The sequence below is a fragment of the Elephantulus edwardii genome, unplaced genomic scaffold (genome assembly GCF_000299155.1).
Source record: "Elephantulus edwardii isolate Elephantulus edwardi_28Jun2011 unplaced genomic scaffold, EleEdw1.0 scaffold00052, whole genome shotgun sequence".
Taxonomy (NCBI): Eukaryota; Metazoa; Chordata; class Mammalia; order Macroscelidea; family Macroscelididae; genus Elephantulus; species Elephantulus edwardii.
In genome coordinates, this window is record NW_006399802.1 from 846,091 (window position 1) to 856,280 (window position 10,190).

Below are 10,190 nucleotides of genomic sequence, written 5' to 3' on the forward strand. Positions count from 1 at the left end.
TGTCTTTTTATACCAGCTGAGTTCTTGATCTTTTGAGATTTAGCAATCTGAATTCATGATTCAGTAAATAAATAGCCACAAATCCGAGTGAGGCCTTCCCACTGGCACCACTGGTGTATGCTTTCTGAGGGACTCCGTGTTTGGCTCAGAATCCCCTGTCCACAACCAGCTAACAGCCAACATGAATTGCTTCTCATTCCTTGGTTTTCATGGTTATAAAAACCCTTCAACTTGTCTCTCCACTTGTTTTCTCTTCAAGCCTTTATTCCAGTTGCATCTGTACCATCTACTCTGAATTTTCAGTTTCCTCTTCCTCCTCGTTCTCTCTTCCTAGTATAACTAGTCTTAGAGTTTTCCAGTTGGGACATATTCCTAGTTGAGCTGATGGATTTGAAGTCTATCTGTCTTACTGTTGATCTTCCCTGGATTTTCTCTGCATATGCAAGTCTTCCTCCCCTGTGTCCAGTTTGAAAGGATAAGGCATCTGCATGAAGACCAGCTTTGTTTCCTTCTTCTAACAGGCACATTTAAAATACTAATAGAAATCTGGAGAAGGCTGAATTTGTACTCATATGAGTTTACCTTAAATAAGAGCTGAAGACTTAGGCTGAGAAAAGAGTTGTTTCAGCTCATCTTAGGACATCCCTGTTTAGCCCATTTCAGATATTAAGAGGGTCCTAGAATTTATGTCTCTGTCACTTTTGCTTCCTGGAAACATGAAGGCCTACGTTGTCCTCTGAGTCATTTTCTGGCTCAGTGTGTGTTTTTGCCCCCAGCCCTTCTGCAGTGTCACAGAGCCGGTGTGTGGACACAATGGTGAGACCTACAGCAGTGTGTGTGCTGCCTACTCAGACCGAGTGGCCATCGATTACCACGGCCCCTGCCAGGCGGTCGGCGTCCTCTCCGAGTACAGTTCCATTGCAGAGTGTGCTGCTGTGAAGTGTCCTCCACTTTCTGCAACAGGGTGCAAACCCATCATCCCACCGGGTAGGTTGACAGACTGTGGGTCAACCTTTAAAAGCTGTGACTTCTCTGTAGGACATTCTCTGGTCCAATGGAAGTAAAACCACATGTCAGACTTTTTCAAATAAAATCTTAATACCAGGTAACAAATGGATAAAGCCATACTTAAGAACTTAAAGTATGGGTTCTGATCTGAAATACTTATGTTTATAAAGCTGAAGAATCATGCGGTGGTAATTGACAGGTGAATAAAGTCATTTTGATGAACATATTTAAAATTGAGAGCAATAAAGGACGGTTGTTGTCTTAAATTAACTTTAGCATCTAACGTCAGTACTTTGGTTGCATATAATCAGGAAAGTCTTGTTTTATACAGACTGTTGAAAGCAATAATAGTGTTTTAAACAACTTACTTTATAATCTCACACTTCTGTTAAGAGGGCAGAAGAATCCTTATTATGAGTCAGTTTCATTCTTCTGTCCTTTAAGTCACCAAATATTTCTTGAGTTTCCACACCATGACAGACACTCTTCTAGGCACTGAGGACACAGCAGTGAGCAAAACCAAGGCTCTGCCCTTCGGGGGAACACGTTCTAAGGGAGGAGACAGATCAGACAAGTTGGTGTGCAAATCTGTCTTAAGGACAGTGAGCAAGATGAAAAGAAATGGAGGAGATAGGGAGGCCTGACTGAGGACATTTCTTATCTCCCAGTTTCTGATCTCTAGTGTGTTAAAATATGACATAGCATTACATTTGATTTTACCATATTTGCTATGAGTTTTTAGCAGTTTTAAATGTTTCCAGTTACATTTAAATCAAATGCCACCTCCCTCTGTGTGAAGGCCCCCATGTATTTCAGAAGCCCTGCACTCTTTGTGCTGTTTTACCCTACAGCTGTTTCCTCCAAGAAGTAGTGAAGGATAAGAGCAGAGATGCAGGAAGTATCTGGATAAATGTGTACATTATACACATCCCAAGTTGGTCAGGGAACATGCCTACAAGTGTAGTCATCAAGGACAGCTGTAATGCCTGTCACACTAAATGTCACACTGATCATTCTCACCAGCTACTTTGAATTCTTCATGTTTCTAACTCCAAACGTACATAAAATGATTTCTGTTCAACAGGTGCTTGTTGCCCATTATGTGCTGGGATGTTAAGAGTTTTATTTGACAAGGAAAAACTGGATACTATTGCCAAGGTAAATTGTTATATATACTTGCTATTATTATTCAAATGTTTTTCCTAAACTTATCAATAATTTTTCAGAGTAGAACAAATTGCCCCCATTTACAGATAAAGAACTTAATTTTCAAAGAAGTAACTAGCCAAAAGCCATGGAGTTTATAATTGGCAGAACTAGAGCGTGGATCCTAGTCCGTCTCCTCCCTGTCCTGTGTTCCCCTCCGACATGCTCCGGCTGCAGCTGCGTGATTTCTGGCCTCACTCTCCCATAAAAGCCTTTCCTACAGAAGGCCCCCTGCTGGTACCGGCATCGGGAGCAGTGAGGGACTGGGGACAGAACCTGGTAGACGCTGCAGTGGCGTCAAGGTTACCTTCCCACACGAATCCCTGTTCCTCCTGAGGGGAACGTCCAGAGCTCACCACTGTGTCAGGGCAGCTTTCCCTTTTTCTTTTTTTCCCCCCACTTCTGAGACAGATTTGTTTATTCTTTTAGCAGTTATGGAATATTCAGTATCATTCATCAACACTCCAACTCAAAGGCATTAATTCTACTCTTCTCTAGCTTATTTATTACCAAACTTTCACATGCATGTGGAGCACTTGAAAGTGCTAAAACTAGGATCAGGTGCAACTTAGTTTTGTGGGGTTTGGGGGTTTTTCCCCATTTTTTTTTGTCTGTTTCTTTGTTTACAAAATTTGTATACATTGTGTTTCACACTCTCCCTTTTTCTTAACATTACTTTTGTGGCTCACTCTTGGGGAAACAAGACAACAGAAATGCAGCAACCAAACTGAAAATTTAGAATTCAGCCTAGCATAGCCCAATTGAATTTCCTTGGTCAAGAGTCTCCTTGACTGGCAGCCGAAAGCAAAGTAGCTTAGGCAGTAATAAAAAGTTTTCTATTTCTCAGATATGATGAGGGTGTTCTTTTCCCCCTCTTTCTAGGTAACAAACAAAAAGCCAATAACAGTTCTGGAAATACTTGAGAAAATCCGCATGCACGTGTCTGTCCCACAGTGTGATGTATTTGGATACTTCAGCATTGAATCAGAAATTGTCATCCTGATCATTCCAGTCGATCATTATCCAAAAGCTCTGCAGGTGAGGTTCAGCATGTGTCATGAGGCTGTCTTTCCAGGTTTTAATTTGGTGACATTAGGTGGAGTTGGGTCTCGGCACATAGCGCTGGCTCAGGTGATGAGGAAGCAGAAGCATTTGAGAAGCTAGACAGGCAGGTGAGAGCAGGGCAGTGTCTGGAGGACAGAGCTCCACAGTGATTACTTGCTGTAGTGTCTGCGGCTCATTATACACACGACAGCGGGATGCAAAGCAGCCTAGAGAAGGCTGAGAGTTTTAAATACTGTGAAGGGCCTGAGAACCCTTTGAATTCGAGCTGCTGCTTGTATAGATGAGGCAACTGAGGCCCAAACAGAAACAGGGTGACACAGGTCAGGTAAGACAGAGCCTGAATAGACTCTGCTCTCCTGAAATCGACTCTCCACTATACAGGAAAACTCCATCAAACTAGATTGGTCAGCCCTCACTTTCCTTCCTCACAATCTGAAAATTACATACATTTCCTCCTCACGAGTGTGAATGTGAACCTCATTCACATAGGCTCACTTTCAGCATCAAAGTAGTGAGGGCATAAATGCAAGTGTTTTATCAGCTGTCATAATAAACCTGATTAAGTCTCATTGTTTGCATCTTCATTTTTATAAATAGTTGAAAATATATTCCCTACAAATGTGATTCATCACATACACTTACTCTCCACATATAGCAGGATTTTCATAGGTTTGTGAGAAATGAAAACGGTTGCTTGATTAGAGTACCAGAATTGTGAAGCATTTCTTCCTTGGCTGGACTTCCAGGAAATGCAAGCATAACTCCTTCATGTTGCTTTTATTTATGTACTAAATGAAGACTATAATAAACTCTTACTTTGGCTCAGAAGAAAAGAACAAAGAGAAGCCATATGCCCTTTGAAGCCACACTGTTGCTGTGTTGATGTGTGGAACTGATCTGAAATGACCATTTCAAGCATTCTGTGGTTTTATTAAGAGACTCTGATTTTCCCCTTCCAGATTGAGGCCTGCAATAAAGAAGCGGAAAAGATTGAATCTCTTATCAACTCTGACAGCCCTACTCTGACATCCCACGTCCCTCTCTCCGCCCTTATCATTTCCCAGGTACAGGTGTCCAGCAGCATGCCCTCAGCTGGCATCAGAGCCAGATCTCCACGTCACGCTTGCCTCTTCCTCTTCAGCCTGATCCTTGCCTTGCACTTGTTCTGGGCACATCACTGAATGCCCACAAAAGGTGCATAATGTTCCCTTATCAAATGTTTCTACTTGTGAAAGACATTCAGGACTGCTGGTGTGAGTTGAGTAGTGGCCGAGTAAAAGCACACGTCACCTCTGTTCACCACACAGTATTTTTTAAATCTACCAATAATAGAGTTTTATTTTTGCAAATGTTATTCCCCCAAGGACTAATGTATCTTTCTCATGGATTCTCTGTGAATTCCACCTTATTCATCAGATGGATCCTCCACTCTAAAACCGATTTAATGTCACTGGTAAATACTAATGATGGTTCTCTTTTTAGAAAGATAACTTGGCTGTCTATCGGTTTCACATCACAGACATTTCATTAAGCATTAAGGTTTCTCTGTGGATTTGTTTACAGATAATTATTCTATCCATGAACTAAGTGGTAATAGTATAAAATATTTAAGTATAAAATGATAATAAAGCATCTTTAAAATTATAGATCATCAGTCAGACTTAAATAATTTACAGGAATTGGATTCAGAAACCCAACAGTTGTGTCAAGCAAAAACAAGGTGATCACATGACACACAATTCTTTATTGTAAGTGATCTTCTTCGCTGTCACTGATGCCTCTATGACTTTTGTGAAAGGGAGAAGTACCTTGCCTCAAAACATCCTGCATTTTGCCATTTTTATATTAACCAGATATATATTCTTATGTATTCTGATTTAGAGTGTTTAAACATCAGCCTTTAAACCATTTGCTGCTACTTATATAAGAAGCCCCCCAAAAAGTGAACTAATTAGTAGTTCATGTAAATAAATACATGCCTTTTCTATTTTATTATGAAGGTGAATAGCCATATTTGTAAAATGACAATCATGTGTGTTAACTCAGTATTTTCCGTTCATGAAGACACATTTGCTTTTTGTGATATGCACAATGTAGATAAGTGTTCTGACTTTTTTATATAGAATTATAAAGAATTAAGGTTTATAATTATATTTAAAATGTCAATCTAAGTATTAAAATGTTTTGCATGTTGTCTAAGAAATCGAGTACTTTGATTGTTTCACAGTTTGAAATAAGCTATACAATGTAATACTTATTTTTTGTATGCACCTGAATTTAGATTTTACATGAAGTATTTTTTCAGTATTATATGTACCTTCTGAAATATATATGAATATGCTTATTATACCAAAATGTTGAAAAATGGGCACTTAAAGCTTCCAAAATATCTCAATGCTGATGTAGCATGTTTGTTGCAATTTTTTGTATAAATGTCTTCAATGCAATATACTGGAAAGCTTTTCTATTTTAATAAAAATAATTTTATATGATTATCCCTCTGTACTTCTAAGCAATATAAGCATTTAAAAATTAAAGCATTAGTCACTCTTGGTTTAGCTGTGTCCTTTCCTCGGGAATAAGGGCCATGGAATATCCCAAACTGAAGGCCCTGTGAGAGTGAAATAGCTAAAACAGAGCTGACCAGACCAGACAGAGGGCTACAGTTGTTGAGGATCACTCGAAAATCCCAGCACTGGGCCATCAGGACAGAGCTCCATGCCAATCAACAGACTAGACTCATCTCCTAACTGCCCTGGCCTCGATAGTCCAGCTCAGGGTATGTCCCATACAAAGTGAACCTTAAAATAGGGCATCATGAAGCTTAATGACTAAGACCTATGAAGTTATATCAGTAAACTTGAGCTAAAACTATTTAAAGTAAATCTATTCCTAGGACTCATGCGTATCAGAGTAGAACTGTGTTCCTTAAGATTTCCGGTTGCTAATTTTCTCAAAGTTGATCTGGAGGTCTTTTTCTTAACAGTGGTGGGCTTGAACCTCCAACCTTTCATTTAGCAGTTGAGCATGTGACGCTTTTGCACTAACTAGGGACTCCCAGTTTAGTCTGAGTCTCCCAAATACCGGAGACTTAAAACAATCAAAGCTTCTGTCATACATCATTATTATGGTGAGTCAGCTGTGAATCTCCTCTCTTCCATCTTAATGCTAGGCCCCTACTGGGCAGGGGTAAAATGTACAGAGACAGCAGCTGTCCCTTCACCTCCATTTTCTCATAGGGAAACTGTATATAGACAAAAAAAAATATTTGTTCAAACAGAGCAAAGGGATACAGCATGGCTTAAGACAGGAAAGGTGTGCATCAAGATTGTATCCTTTTCCCATACCTATTCAAACTTTATACTAAGTAAATAATACAAGAAGCTGGACTATATAGAGAATGGTATCAGGATTGGAGGAAGACTCATCAACAGTCTGTGTTATACAAATGACACAACTGCTTGCAGAAAGTGAAAAAGACTTGAAACCTTTACTGAAGAAAATCAAAAGACTATAGCCTTCAATATGGATTATATCTAATATCAGGTATACAAAAATCCTCACAATTGGACCAACAAGCACTATTATCATAAACGGAAAAAAATATTGAAGTTGTCGGTTAGCTTTATTGACTTGGTTCCACCATCCATACTATTAGTAGCAGCAGTCAGGAAATCTAAAGATACGTTGCGCTGAGCAAATCTCCCAAGGACCTACGGGCTAAAGAGCGAAGAGGTCAATTTTAAGATGAATGTGTCCCCAGCTCAAGCCATAGTTTTTCCGTTGCTTCATATGCACATGACAGTTGGACGATGAAGCTTCCTTGACTGAAGAGCTACTTTGAATTACAGTGTTGGTGAAGAGTATTGGGTATTTCATGGACCGCCAAAAGAACAACAGATCTGTCTTCACTGCCTCTGAAAACCTGCTGCAGGGTCAGCTCTAGTTCAGCTAAGACTTGATGGTACACAATAACATGAGTCCCAGTCAGCTTGGTGGTACCTAATAACAACCCAATCATTTTAGCAATCAGAAACAGTCATTATTAGTCCTTCATTAGAGTCCTTCCTGGGAGTCCTTTCTACGTCCTTTCTGATATAGAGCCATAGCAGAAGTAATGGACCAAAGTCACAGAGTGAGTCAGAGCTCAAGAACGCTGGGCTTAAGCCTGGGCCTCTCCTGGCACTAAGGCAGGCAAACAGGATTTGTGCTGCTCAGGGATGGAGCATGCTACATGGGAGGCCACCTTGTAGTAAAGTACCAGGGAGTGGACAGCAAAATGGGCCCAAAGTCAGCTCAAGGTAGATACCATGTGAGGAGATACTAAAAGAGGAGGAATCCTTTCATACAGATGTTAGCTGTCATCAAGTTGGTACCCTGTATGCATAGCAACTCAGTATCTATACTTCCCAGACCTACAGCATCCTTGCAGTCATTCCTGTGTAAGCCTACGGCTCCATCAATGGTGTCAGTCCATCACATTGAAGGTCTTCCTCTTTTTATTGGCTCCTCTATCAAGTATGATCTCTTTCTCCAGTGACTGGTCCCTTATAACATGCCTAGTGTTCAGCATAAGTGAGATGAAGTGTCTCCATCCTCACTTCTTGTCCTAGCAGGGGAGTATGACTACTCGTACAGCCTTGAGCGAAAGACAGTTATCCTGTGGGGAAGGTTATCCCTTTCAACCAAGCACACAACTTTGGGAGGGTTGCACATGGACCAGTGAAGGAGGAAGGGGACACCAACCTAACCTATCAGATGAGCTGAATCAACCATGGTGATCAGTGAAGTGACAGATACTACAGCCAGGTTACCCTCACATCCTCACCATCTTCACTGCTAAGGAACATTCTGGCTCCACTTTTCCAAGATAGATTTGTTCATTCTTCTGGAAGACCCAAATGCTTTGCTAAAACTACTCTTCCATCTCCCTAATCATTGTCCAGCTTTCACATGCATGTGAGGTGATTGAAGATATGACTTGGATCAGGTATACCTTAGTCTTCAAAATAACATCTTTGCTTCTTAACACTTTTTTTTCCTGAGGGAAAATACCCTTTTTTAAAAAAAAAAAATTATTTATGCCCTCACTTACCTTTGTATAATTATTCATATACATTGTTTTTTCTACCCTTTCTATAAATTGTATTTTATATAATTAATTGCTATTCATTGTTACTTTTGCCTCCCATCTCCTTCTTTGAACCTTGCCTATCCCATCCCCCTACTAATCTCTGCTATCCTAATGATTTCCTCTTCCTTCTTTCACATCCCTTTCCCCCTTTCCCTTTCAAACAGTTAATGTATATTGTGTTGCTACTTGCTAATTGTAATAGCCATATTATCTTTATCTCTGTTCTTCCCTGGTTGATCCTCTCTTGATGTGATTCTTTTTTTTTAATTTTTTTTATTATTATTTTGTACGTGTGTGTCTGTGTACCATCAGATCAGATCTGACTGGTACAGGAGGAGATTGTCCCTCCTTTCCCGGCAGAGCATCTGGTGGATTTGAACCATGAGCCTCTGGGATTGCAGTGCAGCTTCTTGCCACTAGGCCACCAGAGCTCCCCCTGATGTGATTCTTGTAGTGTTGTCTCCTCATTGCATTTCTAAACTCTCCCTCACCTCTCAGTTACACTCCTATTTTCATAGGAGTGGTCTTATACAGTATTTATCCTTATTTTGCTCTGCATAATGCTTTCTAGAGTCTCCTATGTTGTGTCAAATTTTATGGATACTTTGTTGTTCATTAATGCTACATAGTATTACATTGTACAGTATGCCACAGTTTTCTATGCATTTGTTTGTTGATGGTCATTTCTGTTGTTCCCATTTCCTTGCTGTTATAAACGATGCTGCTGTGAACATAAGTGAACATATCTCTGTGTCTTAGCACTGATTTCCTTGTAGTATATTCCCAACAGTGGAATGGACAGGTCATATGGGATTTCTATGTTCAGCTTTTTTGAGGAAACACCAAACTGCCTTCCATAATGATTGTACCATTTTCAGTCCCACCAGCAGTGCATGAAAATTCCAATCTCTCCACATCCTCTCCAACATTCATTACTTGATATCCTGTTAAACTTTGCTACTACTGCTGGGGTAAGATGTATCATTTTCATTTGTAGATCTCTCTGGTTGCCAGTGATTTTGAACATTTCTTCTTGTGTTTTTTGGCCATCCGAATGTCCTAAAAAAGATCTTTTGCAGCAGATTTGCTTAATGCAATACGTCATTGATTTCTTGACTACTGTTTCTATGTTGTTGTTGTTGTTGTTATTGCTACGTACTATCAAGTTGGAACTGGCCCATAGCTGACCCTCCAGCGAGTTTTCAGAGGTGGATGATCACACGGAAGCAGATTACACAAGAATTGAGTATGATCCCAAGCAAGTTCAATCTTTTCTTCATTTATTATGATGTTGCTAGTTGGTGCAGTTGAGAGGATTTTTTTTTTTATTGAGCTGTAGCTAATATTGATAAGAAAGTCCAAGATATCAATATGATCAAGAGTCCAGTTTTCAAGAACTGTAATTGCTTGTGACCTGGAAAAAAAAGTTCAAAGTACATGAAGCAAACTGATGAGACTTAAAGCAGAAACAATTAAATGGACAACTACAGTTAAAGATTCAATAGGAGAGAAACAGAAAAATCAATAAAAATATAGAAGACTTGAGCAACTATCAGTCAACTTTTTATAAAGGGCATTTGTTTATAAGACATTTCAACCAATAACAACAGAACACATAGTTTCAAGTTGGTGGTGTTGTTGTTATGTGCCGTTGAGTTGCTTGCGACTCGTAGCAACCCTATGTACAACAGCCCTAAACCCTGCTCTATCCTGTGCCAATTGCACTGCCTCTGACACACCCGTCCCGATTACCCCAGTCACTGAATCAATCCACCCC

The 10,190-nt window shown here is 39.9% G+C and overlaps 1 protein-coding gene across 1 annotated transcript in view; it reads left to right on the forward strand.

Annotated features, from left to right (window-relative positions):
• The window catches only part of RECK (reversion-inducing-cysteine-rich protein with kazal motifs), a 69,537-nt gene extending 63,765 nt beyond the window's left edge, over nt 1-5,772 (forward strand). The window contains exons 18-21 of the mRNA XM_006886832.1: nt 777-987; nt 2,093-2,166; nt 3,097-3,252; nt 4,239-5,772. Of these exons, the coding sequence (XP_006886894.1) occupies nt 777-987; nt 2,093-2,166; nt 3,097-3,252; nt 4,239-4,460 (663 nt within the window). The 3' untranslated portion in view covers nt 4,461-5,772. The remainder of the gene's footprint in view (nt 1-776; nt 988-2,092; nt 2,167-3,096; nt 3,253-4,238) is intronic.
• Nucleotides 5,773-10,190: the final 4,418 nt, after the last annotated feature.